This window comes from Sus scrofa, chromosome 13, assembly GCF_054392235.1.
Source record: "Sus scrofa isolate SSC_HxYL_T2T_F1_AM1 chromosome 13, Sscrofa_HxYL_maternal_Yorkshire_Landrace_v2.0, whole genome shotgun sequence".
In the NCBI taxonomy this organism is placed as follows: Eukaryota; Metazoa; Chordata; class Mammalia; order Artiodactyla; family Suidae; genus Sus; species Sus scrofa.
In genome coordinates this window covers 47,178,928-47,203,634 of record NC_139395.1, presented here as the reverse complement: position 1 = coordinate 47,203,634, position 24,707 = coordinate 47,178,928, and the positions used below count along the sequence as shown (strand labels likewise).

The 24,707-nt window shown below is 47.6% G+C and overlaps 1 protein-coding gene and 1 long non-coding RNA gene across 25 annotated transcripts in view; one reads left to right on the top strand and one right to left on the bottom strand.

Annotated features, from left to right (window-relative positions):
• The window catches only part of TRAIP (TRAF interacting protein), a 35,330-nt gene extending 13,718 nt beyond the window's left edge, over positions 1-21,612 (top strand). Inside the window, exons 8-17 of one of the 21 annotated variants that reach the window (XM_084988336.1) lie at positions 737-824; positions 2,383-2,472; positions 2,886-2,974; positions 16,259-16,414; positions 18,256-18,304; positions 18,617-18,766; positions 18,878-18,928; positions 19,814-19,947; positions 20,533-20,572; positions 21,462-21,612. In XM_084988336.1, coding sequence (XP_084844462.1) covers positions 737-824; positions 2,383-2,472; positions 2,886-2,974; positions 16,259-16,414; positions 18,256-18,304; positions 18,617-18,766; positions 18,878-18,928; positions 19,814-19,939 — 799 coding nt within the window. In that variant the 3' untranslated portion in view covers positions 19,940-19,947; positions 20,533-20,572; positions 21,462-21,612. Of the gene's footprint in view, positions 1-736; positions 1,370-1,595; positions 2,473-2,885; positions 4,116-5,840; positions 5,984-6,074; positions 8,345-11,791; positions 11,867-12,277; positions 12,756-16,258; positions 16,415-18,255; positions 18,305-18,616; positions 18,767-18,877; positions 18,929-19,813; positions 20,459-20,532; positions 20,573-21,461 lie in introns of those variants that run through there. The other 20 variants (XR_014823125.1, XM_084988335.1, XM_013981709.3 and 17 more) reach the window with 20 other exon arrangements.
• The window catches only part of LOC106505605 (uncharacterized), a 31,943-nt gene extending 7,256 nt beyond the window's left edge, over positions 1-24,687 (bottom strand). For 2 of the 4 annotated variants that reach the window (XR_001300181.3, XR_014823148.1), the window contains exons 1-3: positions 24,590-24,687; positions 19,976-20,054; positions 18,224-18,375 (exon numbers count right to left, since the gene is read on the bottom strand). This is a non-coding gene — a long non-coding RNA (uncharacterized LOC106505605). Of the gene's footprint in view, positions 1-15,997; positions 17,062-18,223; positions 18,376-19,975; positions 20,055-24,589 lie in introns of those variants that run through there. The other 2 variants (XR_002337526.2, XR_014823149.1) reach the window with 2 other exon arrangements.
• Positions 24,688-24,707: the final 20 nt, after the last annotated feature.

Below are 24,707 nucleotides of genomic sequence, written 5' to 3'. Positions count from 1 at the left end.
TTGTTGTTATTATTATTATTATTTTGCTTTCTAGGGACGAACCTGTGGCATATGGAAGTTCCCAGGCTAACGGTCGAATTGGAGCTGCAGCTGCAGGCCTACACCACAGCCACAGCAACACCAGATCCAGTCTGCATCTGTGACCTATACCACAGCTCACGGTAAGGCCAGGGATTGAGCCCTCATCCTCATGGATTCTAGTCAGGTTCGTAACCCACTGAGCCACAGCAGGAACTCCTGTTAGTGTTATTTCTAAAGAAGCTGGCACAGCTGTCTGAGCTATAAGCCCCATCTCAATATCTAGAATCTGTTTTCCATCAGCACTATTACTCACCCTGCCTGGCTTGCATCAGAAACAGCTCAGGTGCCCCTACCAGTGGTGTGAGGTTTGGGAAAAGGGGCCACTTGGCTGACAGTCATGGAGGATCCCAGAGGCCTGGTGTGGAGGCCAGGCGGTGTAGGGGGTCTCTTAGTGGGGCTAGGGCTTCCTGCACACCCTCTCAAATCACCAGTGCCTGAAGGTGGGCAGAGAACAGAGACTCACCAGCTCTCCTTGCATTAGGTGCAGGACCTCCGCAACACCACCTGGTCCCCATTGGGCTCAGGTGTCAAGAGTAGGAATGAGAAGGCTGAGGGGTTGGGCTGGGCTTTGTTTGGTTGGTGCTATGGCTTAGTCTGACCAGCAGGCATCCGACGCTGACATCTGCTGACATCTCTTTCTATGGCCCTTTAATAGAGAGTACGAGAATCTAAAAGAGGCACGGAAGGCCTCAGGGGAGCTAACTGACAAACTGAAGAAGGACTTGTTTTCTTCTAGGAGCAAGGTAACTTAGTGGGGAGCAGAGGGTGAGGGGAGAGGTGGCGGTCCTTTTGTCATGCTCATTTGTGTCTCCTAAGCAAGGCCATGGGGCCTGATGGTGCAGCTAGCTCCAAGGGCCTGTTGGATGACTCACAGAGACTGATTTCTGGTCTTTCCTGAGCATTGACTCTGGCTGTGTCGCTTGCCCACTTAGGGTGGCAGATCAGGCAGGTATCCACCAACACTTGCACACTTATGTTCCCCTCTACTCTTCTCTGTCCCTGGGTACCTCTCAGCTGGCCGTAGTGCATAAGTCCCAAATGTGACAGCTTCAATGTCCAGTTTTAGTTTTTTAGTTTTTTTTTTGTCTTTTCTAGGGCCGCTCCCGCGGCATATGGAGGTTCCCAGGCTAGGGGTCTAAACGGAGCTGTAGCTTCTCCCCCTACGCCAGAGCCACAGCAACATGGGATCCGAGCTGCATCTGCAACCTACACCACAGCTCACGGCAACGCTGGATCGTCAACCCACTGAGCAATGGCAGAGACCGAACCCACAACCTCATGGTTCCTAGTCGAATTCGTTAACCACTGCGCCACGATGGGAACTCCTTTTTTTTTTTTTTTTTTTTTTTTCAATGTCTAGTTTTTATTCTAGGCCCAGAGTAGGAAGCTTCTTGAAACTTATTCAGTCAGCACAGCTACTTTTTTGGGTTTTTTGTGGGGTTTTTTTTTTTTTTTTTTTTTTTGGTCTTTTTGCCTTTTCAAGGGCCGCTCCCACGGCATATGGAGGTTCCCAGGCTAGGGGTCTAATCGGAGCTGTAGCCACCGGCCTATGCCAGAGCCACAGCAATGCCAGATCCAAGCCACGTCTGTGACCTATACCACAGCTCACGGCAACACTGGATCCTTAACCCACTGAGCAAGGCCAGGGACAGAACCTGCAACCTCATGGTTCCTAGTCGGATTCGTTAACCGCTGCACCACGTTGGGAACTCCAGCACAGCTACTTTTATTTCTGGGCGTGGCGCATCCATGGGCATGTGTGTAGGAAGCAGCCCTTGCTCCTGGGCACTCCAGATGGACATTACCGGACTAAGGCCCAGCCCCGTAGGTCTAGGGGCCTCTCCCTCTGTGTCCCTAGACTCTTCAGGGCACATGGCCTCCCCTTGGTTCGTCCTTTACTCCTTACCCTATTTATTTATTTGTTTGTTTATTTTTGGCTACACACACAGCATGTGGGAGGTCCTGCGCCAGGGATCAAACCTGAGCCACAGCTACAGCAACACCAGATTCTTAACCCACTGCACCATAAGGGAACTTCCTCCTTTACAGTTTCTTTTCTCTCTCTCTCTCTCTCTTTTTTTTTTTTTTTTCTTTTTAGGGCCACATCCTTGGCATATGGAAGTTCCCAGGCTAGGGGTCGAATTAGAGTTACAGCTGCTGGCCTATGCCACAGCCATGGTAACATGGGATCCTTAGACCACTGAGCAAGGCCAGGGATCGAACCTGCAACCTCATGGATACTAGTCAGGTTCGTTACCACTGAGCCACAGCAGGAACTCCCCTCCTTACATTTTCTTGTAGTTGCAGACAGTCTACTCTGAACTGGACCAGGCGAAATTGGAGCTGAAGTCAGCCCAGAAGGACTTACAGAGCGCTGACAAAGAAATCTTGGTGAGGGACATCTCTGGCCAGATGGGAATGAGGGGTGGCTTATGTGCCCTCCAAGAATAGGACTGGGCCAAATCTTCCTGCAAACCTTGAACCAGTCATTGGAGGTGCCTCTGGGCTCCCTGCATCCTCCTGGGTCAGAGTGGGTCAGGATATGTACCTTGGCCCTTGGTCTGGAGCCTGAGCCTACTTATCAGAGCCTGGTCTTCCTCACAATCTGTCTTGTACCTACATCCTTGAGTTACTAGAGGTTCCTAGGTTAGATGGTTCAGGCCTCCTAAATCTGATATTTGGTTTGGGGCCTTATTCTGTCCCCCGTGGGCTTGCCCTTCATGAATGTTGCTCATGTCTCTGGCAGTTGCTCTGGGCTTGATGCCTCAGCCTCTCTTTCACATTCCTCTGTTTCCTTCCCCAAGAGCCTGAAAAAAAAACTGATGATGCTGCAGGAAACCCTGAACCTGCCACCAGTGGACAGTGAGACTGTCAATCGCCTGGTTTTAGAAAGGTTTGTTAACTCTCTGGGTGGGGCAGGGGCCACAGGCTGGAGGAACTCCCTAGTAAGTATCCTCCCTCCTCCTGGCTTTGTGGGGGTGGGGGACCATGTGGGCCTGAAGGCTGTGGACCTCCTGCTCTGGGAGACAGACAAGATTTAGCTTGAAAGCAGCTTTGAAGTGCATTTTGGGCTCTGATAAGGAGAGGCCAGGGGAGGCCAGAAGGGACCTCGGGATGAGAAAGGGCAGAAGCACAGACTTAGAGCATCCTGTGTTTTGTTTGTTTTTAATTTTAATGGAATATAGTTGACTTATAGCATTGTGTTAGTTTCAGGTGCATAACAAAGTGAATCAGCTATATATATGCATATATCCATTCCTTTCAGATTCTTTTCCCATATTGGTTATTACATAGTGTTGAGTAGATTTCCCTGTGCTATACAGCAGATTTTATTATTTATTTATGTTATATGTAGTAATGTGTATGCATTAATCCCAGCCTCCTAATTTATCCCTTCCTCCCACTGTTTCCCCTTTGGTGACCATAAGTTTGATTTTGAATTTTTTTTTTGTTTGTTTTGTTTTTTTTTTTTTTTTGGTCTTTTAGGGCTGCACCCTCAGCATATGGAAGTTCCCAGGCTAGGGGTCAAATCAGAGCTTCAGCTGCTGGCCATTACCACAGCTACAGCAACATCAGATCTGAGCTGCATCTGCAAACTATATCACAGCTCACGGCAATGCTAGATCCTTAACCCACTAAGCAAGGCCAGGGATCGAATCTTCGTCCTCATAGATACTACTCAGGTTCATTACTGCCGAGCCACACCAGGAACTCCTGGTTTTGAAATTATTATTATTTTTTTTCAGGGCCACATTTTCGGCATATAGAGGTTCCCAGGCTAGGGGTCAAATCAGCACTGTAGCCTCCAGCCTACACCACAGCCACAGCAAAACAGGATCCGAGCTACATCTGCAACCTACACCACAGCTCACGGCAATGCTGGATCCTAAACTCACTGAGCAAGGCCAGGGATCGAACTGGCAACCTCATGGTTCTTAGTCAGATTTGTTTCTGCTAAGCCACAATGGGAACTGCTGGTTTTGAAATTTTTGAGTCTGTTTCTGTTTTGTAAATAAATTCTCTTTTATCATTTTTTTTTATTAGATTCCACATGCTAGTGATATCATATGATATTTGTCTTTCTCTGACTTACTTCACTTAGTAGGGTAGTTTCTAGGTCCATCCATGTTGCTGCAAATGGCATTATTTTGTTCTTTTTTGTGGCTGAGTAATATTTCATTGTATACATGTACTACATCTTCTTTATCCATTCCTCTGTCGATGGACATTTAGGTTGCTTCTATGTCTTTGCTATTGTAAATAGTGCTGCAGTGAGCATTGTGGTGCATGTATCTTTTCTAATTGTGATTTTCTCTAGATATATGCTCAGGAGTGGGATTGCTGGATCATATGATAGTTCTATATTTAGTTTTTTAAGGAATCTTCTATACTGTTCTCCATAGTAGTTGCACCAATTTACAATCCCACCAATGGTATAGAAGAGCTCTCTTGGAGTTCCCGTCGTGGCGCAGTGGTTAACGAATCCGACTAGGAACCATGAGGTTGCGGGTTCGATCCCTGCCCTTGCTCAGTGGGTTAACAATCCAGCGTTGCCATGAGCTGTGGTGTAGCTTGCAGACGCGGCTCGGATCCCGAGTTGCTGTGGCTCTGGCGTAGGCCGGTGGCTACAGCTCCGATTCAACCCCTAGCCTGGGAACCGCCATATGCCGCGGGAGCGGCCCAAGAAATAGCTAAAAAGACAAAAAAAAAAAAAAAAAAAAGAGCTCTCTTTTCTCCACACCACCTCCAGCATTTATTGTTTGTGAACTCACTGTAGTTTTCATTTGTATTTCTTTAATAATTAGTAGTGTTTGAGCATCCTGTTTATGGAATGGCTCAACTAATGCATCTGTTTGTCCCAGATTCTGAATTAGGAAAGCATCCACAAAAATAACTCCCAAACAGTTCCCTTTGTGGCTCAGTGGTTAACAAACCCAACTAGCATCCATGAAGACATGGGTTCGATCCCTGACCTTGCTCAGTGGGTTAAGGATATGGCTTTGTTGTGAGCTGTGGTGTAGGTCGCAGGCGCGACCCAGATCCCACATTGCTGTGGCCCTGGCGTAGGCCTGCGGCTACAGCTCCTATTGGACCTCTAGCCTAGTAACCTCCATATGCCTGGGTCCATCCTTAAAAAAAGGACAAAAATAACTCTTCTGGTCCCAGGAATGTGTACATTAAAGCTGCCAGCAGAGGGAGCCAAGAGGCAGAGAGATGGATGTCCCTGCCAGTGTGGCCACCCATTCTTCCTCTTGAGTGTTTCACAGCAGCTGAAAGGCTGGGAGCATCCTCAGGCCTATCTCCTGCCCAGCTGCCCCACTGATGATCCAGACAGAAAACACACACCCAGTGACCAAGCCTCTTTTATTTGAGCCACTTTTTTTTACCACCACACCTGTGGCACATGAAATTTCCCCTGCTAGGGGTCGAATTGGAGCTGCAGCTATAGGCCTATGCCACAGCCACCGCAACACTGGATGGGGCTGCATCTTCATCCTGTGCCACAGCTTGCAGCAATGCTGAAGAATTCTTTTTTTTTTTTTTTTGTCTTTTTGCTATTTCTTTGGGCCGCTCCCACGGCATATGGAGGTTCCCAGGCTAGGGGTCTAATCGGAGCTGTAGCTACTGGCCTACGCCAGAGCCACAGCAACGTGGGATCCGAGCCGCGTCTGCAACGTACACCACAGCTCACGGCAACGCTGGATCATTAACCCACTGAGCAAGGGCAGGGACCGAGCCCGCAACCTCATGGTTCCTAGTCGGATTCGTTAACCACTGCGCCACGACGGGAACTCCTGAAGAATTCTTAACCCATTGAGTGAAACCAGGTGTAAAACCTGCATCCTCACAAAGACTACATTGGTCCTTAACTGGCTGAGCCGCTATGAGAACTCCTATTTGAGCCACTTTTCTTTTTTTTTTTTTTTTGTTTTTTGTTTTTTTGTCTTTTTGTCATTTCTCGGGCCGCTCCCACGGCATATGGAGGTTCCCAGGCTAGGGGTGGAATCGGAGCTGTAGCCACTGGCCTACACCAGAGCCACAGCAACACAGGATCCGAGCCGCATCTGCAAGCTACACCACAGCTCACGGCAACGCCAGATCCTTAACCCACTGAGCAAGGGCAGGGACCGAACCCGCAACCTCTTGGTTCCTAGTCGGATTCGTTAACCACTGCGCCACGACAGGAACTCCTTGAGCCACTTTTCAATGTTAGGAAATCATTGTGCTCCCTCTACCCCACATCCAGTCAGTTGCTAGAACCTTCTTATCTAACTTCTGTGGTGCCTTCCTGACCCTTTCCCTTGCTACCACCTCCTTGTGAGGCTCGTGACCCATCTCCCCACTCCTCCTGTCTGCCCAGTATACCGGTCCCTGGGCATCATGCCACTCCTTTGCCAAACATCTCTCAGGAACCTTTGTGCTGTGCTTAAGGCACTCATGGAGCTGGCCGCACTGGGCCACAGTGGATCTTCAGGCTTCAGCCAGATTACACTGTCAACTCCAATAGAACACACCTTGCCTTCTTGCTCCTCTACCTTTCTGTGCTTCTGCTCTTCACACCGAAGGGTCAGCTGCCCTGCAGAGCCTTCCCTAGTCTCCTCAGCAGAAATAAGCTTACTGTCCTCTGTGCATATAGTGCTTTTTATTCAAATGCTGTCAGGTGCCAGGGCCACAGAGATGCTCTAGAGTCTGGCTGGAGTCCGGTCCCCCCAACATGTACACACCTGGGTGTGAGTAGACCGGGAGCCACCTCCTAATCTGAATCCCTCAGCACCATCTATGTGCACACTCCTTTCTCCACACCGTAGTACCTGGTCAGCCTCTGCAGGGGGGAATGAATGCATACAAGCCAGTTTCCTCTCATTTTTATACCTTTAATTCCTCCATCTTTCTCTTTCATTTCTTATCTCAGTTTTGCCACTCTCTTTATGGAGCCAGAGCTGCCTGCCCACCCCAGTTTAGGTTGGACAGAGAAAGGGCTATGGGGGTGTGATGGCCACATGATCCTGAGGTCCAGCCTGTGGCTGATTTTGAAAAACTCAGCTCTGTATCTGGTCCCTCCTCCCTACTCTATCCTCAGAACCCATTGGCCCAGCTGCCTTAGAAGCCCCAGGTAACATGGGCGCTCTATCAGGTAGAGTACCCACCCTCAGGAAGTGACCATTTCTTCTTCTTCTTTTTTTTTTTTTTCTTTTTGCTTTTGAGGGCCAAATTCATGGCATATGAAAGTTCTCAGGTTAGGAGTCGAATTGGAGCTACATCTGCTGACCTACACCATAGCCACAGCCGCAGCCGCAGCTGCAGCCACACCAGATCCGAGCCACATCTGCGACCTACACCACAGCTCATGGCATTGCCAGATCCTTAATCCTACCCATGCGGCCAGGGATCAAACCTATGTCCTCATGGATATTAGTCGAGTTCGTTACCGCTGAAATACAATAGGAACTCCAGGGAATGACCCTTTCATGTGGACAAACATTTAGAGCCCAGCTGCCTCCAAGCAGGAAGCAAAAATCCTTTTTCTAGGCTATCACTCAAGGCTGCTATCTGCAAGCTCCCTATGGTGCTCCTTCCACTTTGCATTCCGTGGACCTTGGTGTTTCCATGCACTTGTTCTCTGAGTTTGGCATCTGCAGTGAGGGAAGCACACAGGCTGCCTCTTGGTGCCAAGGGACTTTGCGTTTCTGCTTTTGCTTACTTTCTTTGCCACTCCAGGCTGCTCTGAGGCCTAGACTCCTATAATAGGTCTTTATCAAGTGCCTGCTGCATACTAGGGCCTCTCTGTCCTCTTGGAGCTTGTGTTCCAGTGGGATAGACAAGCTAAAGGGTTAGACGGCCAAGCCCTAAGCCCGCTAGCCACACAGCACATCATGGGTCTGGTCTGTAGCTCTCAGGAGGGGGTGAGACCATTTCATCTAAGTAAGCCTCATGCCAGGGCCTGCAGCCCAGCTTGGTACAGGGAAGACTTCTCTGGTCTCCCATTTCAAGCCAGGAGAATACAACATGTACCAAGCCTACATCTGTACAAAGCTGGGCTGGACTTCCCATCAAGCTACATGTAGGATGACTTCATTTCCTTTTCCTCCAGTATTTTTCTGGGCATAAAAATTATGGTAGCAGGGAGTTTCCTTGTGCTACAGGAGATTAAGGATCTGGCATTGTCACTGCAGCAGCTAGGGTTATTGCTGTGGACCGGTTCCATCCCTGGCCCAGGAACTTCCGCATGCTACAGGTGCAGCTTAAAAAAAAAAAAAAAAAAGTTCAAGTAGCAGGTCTGTGCTTTTTGTATTAGTCCTTCTTTTAACTAGGCGGATTCTGTTCTAAATTCGGGGTCCTCTCTTAGGACCCTAAGGTCTCGAAAATAGCCGTGAAATCCTCAGTAGCAGCTTTGCCATCAACTTCCTTGTGCTCCAATGTCAAGACAGCAGGTCCACTCAAAAACACTGCCTCTACCCTTCCCATGGCAGCTGACAGTTTGCTGTGTGGGTCTAAATATCTTAGGCTTTCCTGGTATATTGCAATATATAGGCACATTCAACCAACATTCAGATCCAAAGGAAGAACAGTCTGGGCAAAGAGAACAGCAAGGGCAATGACCCTGAGGTTGGGCTGATCTAGGTGTGCTTGGGGGAATAGAGCCAGAGGCAGGTGGGCCAAACTTCTGCAGGGCTTCACAGGCCAGCCTGGAGCAGAGATTTTATCCTAAGAGCAATGGAAGCTGTTGGAATACTTGAGGAAGATCACTCTGGTGGGACTCGTACATGCCTCTGATTTTCATCTCCTCACTCACTGACAGTTTCTTGAACTTGCACTCCAGCCCAGGGGGTACCAGGTCACAGCTTGATGAGTGCCCTCTTTGACCTCTGCTCCACTACAGATGAAGAGCCCATGAGACATTCAGAACATTATGGAGGTCATTTGGGAGTCTGATTTTAGAAGTTTCTTGATAATTTGGTGTCATTCTATAACTAAAATATGGCTCCCTAAAATGCCTTGAAAATATACACAAGTTGATTCACAGAGATCCATGTTATTCTTCCCGCCACTTGTGTGTATGAAGCACACAGGCCATGTTCACTCAGGCACCCCCTGCAGTGGATAAGCAAGAAAGTTCCAGTTTTCCAAGTTGACGACACTGTAGGGAGCACCCAAGGTTCCAGAGGAGATGTGAGATGGCAAGGTAGTTACCCTGGGACTTGCACAACTCTCTCCTGGGTCGGAGCCACTGTTTCATGTATCTTTTGTCTTACTCTCTTTTGATTTACTTCCTTGCTTTGCTAAAGTTCATCTTAAAATAACTCCTAAGGAAGGCAACTGGGCCGTGTGTCAGAATACCTCACCACTGCTTTTAGCTTAGATTTCCGGGTGTGGTCCAGATGAAGATTAGTCTCTCTTAGAAACCTGAAGACCCTGCTCGACAGTTGTCTAAAATCCAGTATTACCACTGGGAAATTGATGCTCATGTGAGTCTCAGCTCTTTGGAGGTGAACCTCTTGTTCCTCTTGGGACAGTTTTAGGCTGCTTCCTTTGCCTTTGGGCTTCTGAGATTTCCTATGATGTGTCTGAATGAGTCTTTTCTTTCATCTTGCTGGACTCTTGTTAGATCTTTTTAATGTAAATATGTGAGTCTTCCTTCAACTCTAGGAACTTTTTTTCTTTTTTTTCTTCTCTCTGATCAGGTCTTTATTCAAAATTAGCTGCCCTAAACGGGAACTTTCTTATGTTATACTTTTGAGAATCTGCTGCACCCTGATTTCTCTGGCTTCTTTTTGTGGACCACCTGTAGGTCTAAAGTCTGACCTAGGTTTGTCCTTGTGTTTTTGTTTTTGTGCTCTACATTGTCAGAAATTTTCTTAAATTTTAGTTGGAATTCAATTTTTATGATTTTTTACTTTATCAATTTTCTTCTTTGGCCTCTCTGTAACATATGGAGTTCCTGGGCCAGGGACCAGATCCTAGCCACAGCTGTGACCTAAGCCACAGCTGCAGCAATGCCAGATCCCTAACTCACTGTGCCAGGCTGGGGATTGAACCTGCAAACCAGTGCTCCCAAGATGCCGCTGATCCTATTGTGCCACAGCAGGAACTTCTCATATTTCTTATTGCGATAAAATATATATAATATGGTGTTCACTGTTTTAACTATTTTTAAATGTATAGTTCTGTGGCATTAAGCACATTCTCATTGCTATGCAATCACCACCATTCATATAGAGAACTTTTTTTTTCTTTTTACGGCCATACCTGTGGCATGTGGAAGTTCTCAGGCTAGGGAGAATCAGAGCCGAAGCTGCAGGCCTATGCTACAGCCATGGGAACACCACATCTGAGCCACATCTGCAGCCTATGCCACAGCTTGCAACAATGCCAGATCCTTAACCCATGAGCGAGGCCAGGGATCGAACTTGCCTCCTCATGGACACTAAGTCAGGTTCTTAACCTGCTGAGCCACAACAGGAACTCCAATCTAAAGAACTTTTTCAGAGTTCTCGTCATGGCTCAGTGGTTAACGAATCCGACTAGGAACCGTGAGGTTGTGGGTTCAATCCCTGGCCTCCCTCAGTGGGTTAAGGATCCGGTGTTGCTGTGAGCTGTGGTGTAGGTCGCAGACGCAGCTTGGATCCCACGTTGCTGTGGCTGTGGCATAGGCTGGCGGCTACAGCTCTGATTAGACCCCTAGCCTGGGACCATCCACATGCCGTGGGAGTGGCCCTAGAAAAGACAAAAAAAAAAAAGAGCTTTTTCATCTTTCCCACCTGAAACTCCCTACCCATTAAACATTAACTCCGTGCCCGTCCCCACCGCTGTCAATCTCCATTCTCCTTTATGTCTCTATCAATTTGACTACTCTAGGAACTTTATGTAGGTGGAATCAAATAATATTTGTCCTTTTGCGACTGGTTTTTTTCACTCAGCTTACTAACTTCAAGGTTTATCCATGCCGTAGATATGTTAGAACTTCCTTCCTTTTTTATTTATTTATTTATTTATTTTTGTCTTTTTGCCATTTCTAGGACCACTCCCGCGGCATATGGAGATTCCCAGGCTAGGGGTCTAATCAGAGCTGTAACCACCGGCCTATGCCAGAGCCACAGCAACGCGGGATCCAAGCCGCGTCTGCAACCTACACCACAGCTCAGGGCAACGCTGGATCCTTAACCCACTGAGCAAGGCCAGGGATCGAACCTGCAATCTCATAGTTCCTAGTCGGATTCGTTAACCACTGCACCACGACGGGAACTCCAACTTCCTTCCTTTTTTAAGCCTGAATCCGCAATCGCATTATTTTGGTGGAGGGCTATGCCTGAGCCATGCAGAACTTCCCAGGCTAGGGATCAAACCCACACCACAGCAGTGACAACGCTGGATCCTTAACCCTCTGAGCCACCAGGGAACTCACAGCAATCACCTTTTAAATTTGCATACATTGGAGTTCCCTGGTGGCTCAGTGGATTAAGGATATGGCATCACTGCTGTGGCTCGGATTGCTGCTGTGGCACAGGTTTGATCCCTGGCCTGGGAACTTCTATGTGCCATGGGTACAGCCTAAATAAATAAATAAATTTGCAAGCATTCTTTCTTGCTCTCTGAGTTGCATCCTGGCAAAATACGCTATCCCTTATTTTATGGTCTAGCAATTTTTTTTCCTGTCAGGGTCAGTGTTTGTACGTCATGGTCTTTCTTTCGGACTTCCCTCCCATGCCAGGAGGCCCATGCCTGCCTGTGACCCTCTGAAGTGGAGTAACAGAAAGGCTGCCTGGGAACCCAACCTATACGGTCAGTATTTAGGGGAGTGTGCTGAGTCTTATCTAAACTTAGAATGGAGAGAGATTTTCTGCCAGGTTCTGTACTGGCTACCCTAAGATCCCTTGGATGGTTTTCTGGTGACTTTAGGAAAGGGTCTTCTCATTCTTAGCTCTAGGTAGCAAACTCACTGTCTAGTGCTCTTCTAGGCAGATGGCAGGTATAGGAAGGGGTGGAGCGAAGCTTGCTCCTTCCATCAATATCTACATTTTTAGAATTGTTTAATGTGTCTGTTTAATGTCTCCAGTCCTCCCCTGCTTTCATAGCCTTCTCCTGGTGGGGTCTAGCTATTGTGTAAGTCACCTATCCCCTGGCCATGCTCTCTCTCAGATTTTTGTAGAAATCCATGGGTACTGATGATGGCTGCATATTCCCTTTGTTGCAGTAGGATTATCCTTCACTCCTGTCATTTTAGAGGGCCTCAAGAGGTAACTATCACGCCCAGCTACAGAGCAGGTATTTGGAAGACTTCTCTCATGGACCTCAAGAGCCCTTGACCTCCAACTGAAGGGATTTGGGGAGGCTTTTGCCTATGTCTGCCAGGTGCCACGAGTTCCTGTAGGACACCCTGACTGACTCCTATGTCACACAGGTGATGGGTCTGCCCAGGGCCTTATTTCAATTTTGGAGAGGAGGGATTTGAGTATCTTGCCCCAATTCCTGAGGCCTCCAGCATGAAACCTGGTATGTTGGCGATGGGTGAGTTCCTAAAGGTGGTGGTATCACCTAAGGAGGACCTCAAGTCAGGCCCTCAACCAACGAGGGGGTGGCTGCTGGGCCTCAGATTCTTCACCTCAGACAGACAGAAGGTGGGAAGGAAAGAAAGACTGTCGGCAGGAAGAAAAACAACGTTCAGGTTCATAAAAGAAGGATTTACTAGGAGCTGTCTGAGGGAGCAAGGAATGTGTTCATATGAACCAGATGGTGTTGGGGAGTGAGGAAGACACTCAGAACTTCCTGAGTCTAGAGTTTAGTGTTGTGGATGGTCAGGAGGTTCGAGTGAAAAACCCTGGCTGGGCAGGTGCCATGAGTACCACTGGGAAAGGTCCAAGGGGATGGCAGCTGGAAGCCCTGCTGCGAGCCACTTGGAGGGCAAAATGGCTCCCCCAGCCAGACCCCGCCGGCCTCTTAAGTGCATCTCTCCAGCGGGCTTGGACTTGCTGGGGTTAGTAAATTGTGGCAGAGTAACAAATAGTACAGAAGATTGGCATGAGTGGTCCTGGGTGCTGCTTTATGCTGTGGTTCCCAGAATCAGAAGCAAAGCAATGACTGGTGTTAGTTCGAAGTGGGTCTGTGCAGCCTTTGCTTCCACTTGCAGGCAAGGAAAGGGTAGCACATCCAGGGATCCAGCCAGGGAAAGGAAGAGAGTCCCATATTCCCAGACTGCTCCTCTACCCAAGTCAGTGAAGGTAGTTCCCTTTCCTTTGATTTGCACACAACAGCGGCGCCTGACTAGAAACTAATACCCCCAGAGCTGTCCCTGAGTAGTGGAAATAGGGCTGTGGATGACCCTGAAAGGCTCCTGAGGAAAGGAAAGAAAGAATGTGTTCTTGGGGCTTCCTCTGCCTCTCCCAAGAGTTCTCCTCTGATCATGGGAAGTGGGGAACTCCACCAGCCCTGGATGGGCTAGTTTTCTTTATTTTTTTCCCCCAATTTTATTGTGGTAAAATATACATAAAATTTACCAACATTTTAAGGTGTATAGTCCAGTGGTATTAAATACATTCATAAAGTTGTATAACCCTCACCACCATCCATTATTTTTGTCTTATGAAATTTAAAACTCTATAGTTATTAAATAATAACTCCTAATTTTTTCCCCTTTCCTCCAGCCCCTGGCAATCATCATTCTACTTTCTATCTCTGATCTTGACTACTCCAAATAGCTCATTTAAGTAGAGTCATATAGTCTTTCTGTGACTGGTTGATTCTGGTTGGCATTATATCCTTGAGGTTTATCCATGTTGTAGCACATTGCATAGTTTCCTTTTTAAGGCTGAATAATATTCTGTTGTATTTATATACCACGTTTTGCTCATGCATTCTTTTGCCAGTGGACACTTAAGTTGCTTCCACCTTTTGGCTATTGTGAATAATGCCTCTATGAACACCAATATCTCTTTGAGATCCTGCTTCTACTTCTTTTTTTTGGGGGGGAGTCTTTTTAGGCTGCACCCACAGCATATGGAGGTTCCCAGGCTAGGGGTCAAATTGGAGCTGTAGGTGCCAGTCGCAATGGGAGCTACCCCTGCTTCCACTTCTTTTACATATATACCTGGAAGTGGAATGGCTAGGTCGTTTGATAATTCTGTTTTAATTGGGAAACTGCCTTTCTGTTTCCCATGGTGGTTGTACTACTTTACATCCCTACCAACAGTGCACTATGGCTCCAATTTCACCACATCCTCGCTAACAGCTGTTATTTTCTGTGTTTTTTGTTTGTTTGTTTGTTTGTTTTTTGCTATTTCTTGGGCCACTCCTGCAGCATATGGAGGTTCCCAGGCTAGGGGTCGAATCGGAGCTGTAGCCACCGGCCTACACCAGAGCCACAGCAACGCGGGATCCAAGCCGCGTCTGCAACCTACACCACAGCTCACAGCAAATCCAGATCGTTAACCCACTGAGCAAGGGCAGGGACCGAACCCGCAACCTCATGGTTCCCAGTCAGATTTGTTAACCACTGCGCCACAACGGGAACTCCTGTTTTTTTTTTTTATAATAGCCATCATAATGAGTGCGAGGTAGTATCCCATTATAGTTTTGATTTGCATTTCCCTAATGATTAGCTATATTAGGTATCTTTTCATGTGTTTATTGGCCATTTATAAATCTTCTTGGAAGAAATGACTATTTAGGTCCTTTGCCCATTTTTGGATTGGATTATTTTCTTTTTCATTGTTGGATTTTAGAAGTTCTCTCTGTATTCTATATTTTAATCCCTTATCAGATAGATGATTTGCAAGTATTTTCTCCCATTCTGTAGATTGCCTTTTTACTCTATTGACTGTATCTTTTGATGTGTAAAATTAAAAATTTTTGTGAAGTAGGGGTTCCCATCATGGCTCAGTGATTAGCAAACCTGACTAGTATCCATGAGGATGTGTGTTCGATTCCTGGCCTTACTCAGTGGCTTAAAGATCTGGCGTTGCTGTGAGCTGTGGTATAGGTTGCAGATGCAGCTTGGATCTGGCGTGGCTGTGGCTGTGGCATAGGCTGGCAGGTGTAGCTCCGATTCGAGCCCTAGCCTGGGAACTTACATATGCTGCATGTGTGGCCTTAAAAAGACCAAAAAAAAAAAAAAAAATTAGCATATTAACATTTTCCCCATATTATTAAGTTTACTCTCTAAAATCACTCTTAATGTCTATATCATATTCAAGCTATGAAAGTGCCAGCCCCCTAGGGGAATCATTTTGATAATTTCTACCTTCGTGCCATTTGTCATGACACATAGCACTGGAAGGGATGGATGTCCATCTACTACACTCTGTGGTCACCCCTCTGACTGGATCTTTTTTTTTTTTTTTTTTTTTTTTTTTTGTCTTTTTGCTATTTCTTTGGGCCGCTCCCACGGCATATGGAGGTTCCCAGGCTAGGGGTCGAATCAGAGCTGTAGCCACTGGCCTACGCCAGAGCCACAGCAACGCCAGATCCGAGCCACATCTGTGACCTACACCACAGCTCAGGGCAACGCTGGATCATTGACCCACTGAGCAAGGGCAGGGACCGAACCCGCAACCTCATGGTTCCTAGTTGGACTCGTTAACCACTGCGCCACGACGGGAACTCCCCTGACTGGATCTTTGCCTAGTATTCTGGGAAATGAGGCTACTTAAACAAAAGGCCTTTTGGAGTTCCCATCATGGCTCAGCGGAAACACATCTGACTGGCATCCATGAGGACGCAGGTTCGATCCCTGGCCTTGCTCAGTGGGTTAAGGATCCAGCGTTGCCCTGAGCTGTGGTGTAGGTTGCAGACGCAGCTCAGATCCCGAGTTGCTGTGTCTCTGGCATAGGCTGGTGGCTACAGCTCCGATTCGACCCCTAGCCTGGGAAACTCCATATGCTGTGGGTGCAGCCCTAAAAAGACAAAAAGAAAAAAGAAAAAGTAAACAAAAGGCCTTTTATTTGTACATTTGGGTTTTGTGTGCGTTTCTGTTTACTTCCTTCCGTGTTTTCCAAATTTTCACTGTGTGAAGAATTAAGCTAAGTAGTTTTTTCTGTAGAGATTAGGGCTTCCTTGCAGGATGGTTTTAAACTAGGTGTGGGCTCCAGACTTCTGGAGCTGAGCCATTTCTGATGCTTGAGAAGCTGCTGTCCTTCTGGGCTGCCACTGTGGTCCTGAGTAACCAGGATGTCTCTGCCTAAAGCCCAGCTCCTGTGGAGATGCTCAACCTAAAGCTTCACCGGCCAGCCTTCGGTGATGACATTGACCTCAATGCCACCTTTAATGTGGACACCCCTCCTTCCCAGCCCTCCAGCATCCAGCATGGCCGTGCCAAAAGACTCTTCCCAGAGGAAGCACAGTAAGTGGTAGTACCTTGCTCTTCCATAGCCCAGAAGGAAGATGGATAAGAGATCTCTGCAGGTCCTGCCCTAATAGTTCTGTGTGGTTGAGAGGACAGCAGGGGTCCCTTGGGCTTGGCCATGGCTTTGGTTCCAACCACCTCTTCCCTTTCCTGAGTACTCACTCTGTACAAAGCCCTTCTCTTGCTTATCTCATTAGTCTTCATGATTACCCTTTAGGCAAATGTTGGGATGTCAATTGGAGAGAACACAGGGATCCCAGTAGGGCTGATGTTGGGGAGGAGATGCTCCCAGTACATTGTATGGCTGACACTGGAGTCCCGAGCTAGGGCCTCTGAACTTCCTCTTTCATTTTGTGCCCTTCAGGCTATGCTTGAGGCAGGACCATCTCAGACCAAGGAGCCCAGGGCCATACTATTAATGAGTAGTCCACAGGGGTAGGCATGAGAAGCAGTGAGGAGCTGCAGTGGGATGGGGGGACCTGCACTAGGGGTGCCGTGGGACTGGGAATAGGAGGCTCTCTCCTTGGTCAGACAGCCCAAGTGTAGTTCATCATGGAGGCAGGAACTATTCCCAAACATCCATGGGTGGGTATACACTGCTCAGGTAAGCGAGTCAGGCTGAGAAGTCTCTTCTTAGTCAAAGACTTAGAACAGAAGAGAAAGAAATTGAAGTGTTAGGCAGTGGAGGTGGAGGAGGCCCAGGGAGAGGACAAAAGGGAAAGCCAGCTGGGCTATCCACCCCTCCCCAACCTCAGGGGCAGTCAGCGGTGCTGTGTAGGGCCAGGCTTGGTAGCAGTGAGAAACAAACCTACAAATGTGGGCTGCGGTCAGGGGGCCTGTCAGTGCCTGCCTGACACCATGGCTTCCTCATGTTACCTCTTTAGCTAGAAAAGTTGAAAGTGGATGCCTAGGAACTGCAGGCTGCCAGACCTTTTAGAGACATTTCTACCATCTTCCCTGTCTGCAAGTGATGCGAGGGAGCACAGGACACCCCTAACTTGGATCAGCCTCCCCAGAACCAGATTTGCAGAACTGGAGATTCCTCCCATGGTCATCATGTGGCATCACCACAGGTTATGGGGGGCAGGAGTGGAGGGGCTCAGTGTCGGCAGGCCCTGATCCTGTTCCTGTCCTTTTGGCTTTGTGAATCCACAGGGTCAGCCTAAGGTAACCATTCTCCCACTCATCTGGGAAAATATGAGGAAAGGGTAGTCATTTAGAGTACCCAGGAGTTGGATGGAAACATCCTTGTCCAGCTCTGGAGCTGGGAGTGGGAGGCTAGGGCCTGGGGCCATGATCTGTTCTGCCCCAGACCCTGCCTGCACAGATTATCTAGGGAGATGGCTTAACCCTGTGTTCAGAGAGCACTTTATGGGCTATCTAACTTGCTGAGGGTCTTGTGGAGGTGATGGCCCCACTCTAGGCAGATGAGGCCAGGCCTGAGTTCATTATCAGGGCATGGCTGGCTTTCCTTCAGCCATGGATGGTGAGTCAGTTGGGCTCTCCAGCCACAGATAGAGCCCAGTACATGGTGAGGTAACTGAGAGCCCACCACTCCAATGGTGAGCATTCCAGTGGAATTGGCTTGGCCCTGAATGGAAACCACAAGATTATAATTTGGTCCAACTTCCCCTGCTTCCACCACTCTGGTGGCCGTGGCTCTCCAGCTGTTCATAGACATGTTCCTGCAGTGGGGATTACTGAGGTACCTAGCCCAGCAAACAGCCATGCCAGCAACCATGTCATGGTGGCTCCCTAAGGGGCATGTGCTGAGCCTGGCTTACTTGCTCCTTGCATCTTGCTCACCTGCCTCTTGCCTTCATGTCTTGATCTTGCAGTTCTCCCGTTCAGGATGTTCCCAAGAAGATGCCTCAAGGCGCCAAGCAGGTAAGGTTTCCTGGAAGAAGCTCAGGCACTCGCTCTCCAACCCTTGCCAGGACTGAGGTGAAGCTGGACTTCTGAAAGGTCAGGGTCTTGCCAGAGGCTGCTCATTCCTGGCCCAGGTCTGAAGCACTTTGGAGCCACCCTGGGAACCCTACTCACTGTCCTTCCTGCCTCCTGGTGAGGCACCATATATCCTGATCCTATTCCTTCACACCTCCCACCTCCCTTCTTTGCTGGATCCCCCTTTGCAGGCAAGTCTGGCTCTGGGATCTTCCCTCTGGCTCATCAAATGTGGCTCTGGGGTCTCCCTTGCAGGAGTCTCAGCTCTCGCTGGGTGGCCAGCGCTGTCTGGGAGAGCCTGATGAGGAGCTGGCCGATGCCTTCCCTGTTTTCATCCGGAATGCTGTCCTGGGCCAGAAACAGCCCAAGAGGGCCAGGGCAGAGCCCTGTCGCAGCACAGATGCAGTGAGTGTGGGTTCCCACTAGTGGAAAGTGCCACCATTCTCAGGGGTGGGACCAGGTGGCCAGCCCTTTAGCTCATTAGCCTGGTTCACTCACCTCTTCCTTTTGTTTTAGGTAAGGACAGGCTTTGATGGACTTGGAGGCCGGACGAAATTCATCCAGCCTGTATCCTTGTTCTGTGGCATTAGGCTGAGCTGACCTATGGCACCAACATTATCCCTCATCCGTACCCCCAGCTTGCTGGTGGCTGCAGCCCCAGATGTGCAGAGCCAGATCTTGATCAGTGTAGCAGGGCTGTCCACCCCCAAATCTGAGCTTTTCCTGCCCTGAATTCCAATCTTCTTTTTTTTTTTTTTGGTTTTTTTGTTTGTTTGTTTGTTTTTTACAGCCATACCTATGAAGTTCGCAGGCTAGGGGTCAAATCAGAGCTGTAGCTACCAGCCTACACCACAGCTACAGGAACGCCAGATCCAAATTGCATCTGCAACTTATGCTACAGCTTGCAGCAACACTGGATCCTTAACCCACTGAGCAAGGCCAGGGATCAAAACTGCATCTATCTTCATGGATACTAGTTGGATTTTTAACCCACTGAGCCACAACAGGAACTCCTTTAACTTTTTTTTTGGCCACACTTGTGGCATGTGGAAGTTACTGGGCCAGGGATCAAATTCATGCCACAGCAGTAATGGATCCTTAACCTACTGAGCCACCAGTGACCTTCCCTAATCCCTTCTTTATCTTATTTTTAAAATTTTTTTATTTTTCTGTCTTTTGTCTTTTTAGGGCCGCACCCACGGCATATGGAGGCTCCCAGGCTAGGGGTCAAATCGGAGCTATGGCTACCAGCCTACGCCAGAGCCACAGCAATACCAGCTGTGTCTTCAACCTAAACCACAGCTCATGGCAGCACCAGATACTTAAACCACTGAGGGCGGCCAGGGATCGAACCCACAACCTTATGGTTCCTAGTCAGATTCGCTGCTGCTGTGCCACGATGGGAACTCCCCTAGTCCCTTCTTTAAGCCTCTTCCTTGACACTTCCTTCAGACTGACACGACTATGATCCGCCCACTGCCCACGAAGCTCAAGCTCAAGGCTAGGGCAAAGCAGAGAGTGGCAGCCAGGACAGTGCTCCCTCCCTCCCAGGCTAAGCTGGACAGTTTCCTGTCCTAGTGAAAACAGTGAGTCTGATCAGAGCCAGATACATACCTCTGACTTATAAGCCAAGGACTGGTGACTGGCTTGGCAGACAGCTTTTGGGGGCATGGCCTCTCTTCCAGGATGAGCCCTGGGGACAAAGATTAAACAAGAACATGGGGTGAAGGTATAGCCCAGAAACTTTTCTTTTTCTTCACACATCCTGCCTCACCCCCCACCATCGTGGGCCAACCTGTGGGAGCTGATATGATCAGCTCATCATTCTTTTGAGCTTCTTGTTCCAGGCTCCTGTGTATAGCTATGATCAGATGTGACTGGGATGTTTCTGGTCCTCCAGCCCAAGGTCTTTTGTTGGCTTTAAGGACCAAAGTACTTGAAGCTTCTCAGGCAACTTCAGCCTGCCCAAGTTTCTGCCTGCCTCTAACTTGTTACTAGGCATGGCCTGGGCCAAGCAGGGTGGGAAATGAGGGATGTAGTGGGGAGACGGTGGGGGAAAGATTTCTATGTGAAATTAAAAAAAAAAAGAAAAAAAAAGAATCTTTCTCTTCTGGCTCCGGGAGTGTAAATTTACACTCACTTTGGCAAACTGATATGTTTTTCCAAAGCAGCACCTTCACCTAGACTCAGATCCAGCAGTTACACCCTTAGGTATGTGCCTTCTCTAGCAAGAACAAGATCACTGCAGTTTTGTCCATAGTCTGTTAGAGACTGGGCACAGCCCAAAGGCCATATGCAGGAACGTGAATTGGTAAACTAGGGTTAGACACACAGGGAACTCATAAAGCATAACACATGACCAGTGACACCCTGTTCTTTTCCACCTTTCAACTCTGCCAGCCAAGTTGCTAGCCTCTTTGTCTTAGCTTCAAGAGCACTTTCTTCTAGGAGACTTTGCCATTTGACTCCTAGCTCAGCTGAGGCCCCCTAAACTACCCTGTTACTACTGGATGGGAGTCCACCTGTTTCTGTAGGTCCCAGCATAGACCTGGTGCAGGGAGGGTGAGGGAATACTTTAGGCTGAGAGCACCCAGCTGCTCTCCAGCAGGTATGGAGGAGCCTGGGGCTTCTTGGGGAGGAAGTGACCCTCCTGGTTAGAGGATTTGGACCCCTCTGGTACTACCTTGAGTCAAGGACGTTTAGTGAGGGGGCAGGTTAAGGGGGCAGTGGCTGGCTAATAGCACTTTCATTACCAGCTGAATGATCCTAGGCAAATTACCTAGACTTTCTGTGCCTTAGTTTCTCTTTCTATAAGGTGGGGACCTAATCAGCATTATAGATCAAGAATTTAGGACACCTAAGTGAAATAAGTCAGACACAAAAGGCAAATATTGTATGATTCTATTTACAAGAGGTATCTAGAATGGGCAAATTCATAAAGAGTAGAATAGAGGTTACCAGAGGCTAGAGTGAAGAGAAAATGGGGAGTTATTGCTTAAAGGTTACAGAGTTTCTGCTTGGGGTGACTTTAAAGTTTTGGAAATAGGACAAACCTAGATACATAGAACTTGGAAAGAACAATTGTAATTAACTATTTCAGAACTCTGGAGCCTGATCTGACAACAAAGAAGAGTATTGGATGTGCTTGAACCAGACACCATTCCTCATTCCTCAGATCCACTCTATCATGGTTGTGAGGGTGGCAGCTCCAGTTCTGAAAGCAGCAGAGTGGACTGGTGCCACGGTGGACAGTAAGGACCTTGTCCTCTAAAAAACCTGAGGCTGTGTGTTTTGGTGGGTCTGGAGATAATCTGAGAAGCTTGCTTTGGTTTTAGCCCTCTGGGCTGCTAAAGCTTGCCTGGTGGTGGCATCTATCAGAAGAGTTAAAGGGCCAGGGGAATGCCTAGTGCCGGTTTTTTTGTTTGTTTGTTTTCTAGCCAGAAAAACTTTGTCAGGTCACTAGCTAACTGTAGAGATAACGGAAAAGAAACTTCAATGTCCATACACAAGGAACACACACTTTGCAAAAATAGTGTGGAAAGTCACAAACGGAAGCAAAATCTAGCAATCTCTGAGGAGTAGGAGAACCTAATGTACAGAGTTACCACAATATAATACTTAGAATATCCAATTCTCAACCAAAAAATTACAAAGCATACAAATAAACAGGAAAATATGGCCCATTCACAGGGGGGATAAAAGATTTTGGCAGAAACTACTACTGACAAATTTTGAAACTGGAAAGTATAATAACTGAAAGATTCACCAGAGTCACAAATGTCAGTTGCCTTCTTACAGATCAGCAATGAAAAATTTAAATTAAATACACAAGAAATTCCCTTATGGTGCAGCAGGTTAAGGATCTGGCGTTGCAACTGCAGTGTCTTGTGTCGTTGCTGTGGCTTAGGTTTGATCTCTGGCCTGGAAAATTCTGCATACTATGGGCATGGCCAAAAAAAATAAAATAGCAATGATATTAGTACTATACATCTATTCGAATAGCCAAAATTCAAAACACTGGGAGTTAACCACTGGCGCAGTGGTTAACGAATCCGACTAGGAACCATGAGGTTGCGGGTTCGATCCCTGGCCTTGCTCAGTGGATTAACGATCCGGCATTGCCATGAGCTGTGGTGTATGTCGCAGACACGGCTCGGATCCCGTGTTGCTGTGGCTCTGGTGTAGGCTGGCAGCTACAGCTCTGATTCAACCCCTATCCTGGGAACCTCCATATGCCATGGGAGTGGCCCAAGAAATGGCAAAAAACAAAACAAAAATTCAAAACACTGACAATACCAAATGCTAGCAAGGATGTGGAACAACAAGAACTCTGATTCATTGCTAGTAGGAGTGCAAAATTGTACACTATGGCAATTTTTTACAAAGCTGAACATAGTGTTATCATAACCCAACAATTGTGGTCCTGGATATTTATCCAGATGAGTTTAAAACTTATGTTCACACTTGACAGCACATAAATGTTTATAATAGCTTTATTCATAATTGCCCCAAATTGGGGGTCAACCAGGATATCCCTCAATAGGGGAAATTATGTGTGTAAGGTATGAGGGAGCATATGGAAACTCTCCACATGGGTCCTTAAGGTGTAGTAGTGGTTATGAGAAAAGCAGAAATTCACCAGAATTTACTGAAATTTACCATCCTCTTCATCAATCTCTCCCATGGATAGTAAAAATGTTGTATCTTACTCCAAATTTCCAAAGTAATTGTTTTGGACAGTTTTGGCAAGCTCAATTATTCTTTCAGTGGAAGGATGGGTTTCCACAGCTTTCTCCTCTGTCATCATCCCATGACTCTCAAACAACACACCCTTAATCAATTGATCAAAGAAGGGCTCACAAGGGAAATGATAAAATACCTTGAAATGATTGAAAATGAAAACACAACATATCAAAATTTATGGGATGCAGTAAAATCTGTACTGAGAGGAAAATTTGTAGCTATGAACATCTACATTTTTTAAAAAGAGCTGCCTGGCCTGGGCACTTCCATTTGCCAGAGGTGAGGCCATTAAAGCAGAAAAGAAAAAGAAAGGATGGAAGGAAGAGAAAGAAAGGAAGGAAGAAAGATAGATTGGAATTCCCTTGTGGCGTAGCAGGTTAAGGATTGGTGGTGCTGTCACAGCAATGGCTTGGATTGCTGCTATGATGGGGGTTTGATCCCTGGCCCAGGAACTTCTACATACTGTAGGTACAGCCAAAGAAAGAAGACCTAAAGTCAATAACTCCACTGTACACCCCAAGGAACTGGAAAAAGAAGAGCAAACTGAAACAAAAGCTGGCAGAAGAAAGGATATAATAAAGGTTGGAATAGATACAAATAAAATAGAGATAGAAAATGTGATATTGTGATTTTTTTTTCTTCTCTTTTTAGAGCCACACTTGCAGCATATGGAGGTTCCCAGGCTAGGGGTCTAATCAGAGCTACAGCTGCCTGGACAGGACCTGAACCATGTCTGCGACCTACACCACAGCTCACGGCAACGCCAGATCCTTAACACACTGAGCAAGGCCAGGAATCAAACCTGCAACCTCATAATTACTAGTCAGTTTCATTTCTACTGTGCCACAATGGGAACTCCGATATAGTGATTTATATTAAGAAATAAATATTTGGGAAGTTTCTGTTGTGGCGCAGAGGAAACAAATCCGACTAGTATCAATGGGGATGCAGGTTCAATCCCTGGCCTCCCTCAGCAGGTAAAAGGATCCAGCATTGCCATGAACTGTGGTGTAGGTCACAGACCTGGCTCGCATCCCACATTGCTGTGGCTGTGGTGTAGGCCAGTGGCTACAGCTCTGATTCAACCCCCTAGCCTGGGAACCTCCATGTGCCACTGGTGTGGCTCTTAAAAGAAAAAAACCTAAATACACACATAAAGTGGGAGGAGAGGGCACAGTCTTGTAGGACTGATCCCTTAACCTAAAGGATCTGATACTATGTCCAGGCAGTCCCCTGGGGGGTGGGACAACAGTAATCCCATAAACTCTCACAGCCTCTGGGATGGGATGGCTCTGCCCTCTAGGGTGTCTAAGTCTCTGTGTGAATAAGAGGCCAGGCGAGTCCTCAGGATAAGGGAGTTCTCACCAGCTCTCTGCGGCAGGAAACCCATTCAGGCAGGGGGTTAGGGGCCTGAGGTTTGGGACATCTAGGGAGCTATAGGAGGTACATGGAACCCTACCATGTACCCTTCCTCAAGAGAATTACCTGCTTCCCCAAAGGGTGTAAATGTCCAGGATCTCTGTCCCACTTTGCCAGTGCCTGAGGGCTGCCGGAACTCATCTTTACCAGGCTAGGCTGGGGGCAGGGCCAGGAGCTTGCTCTG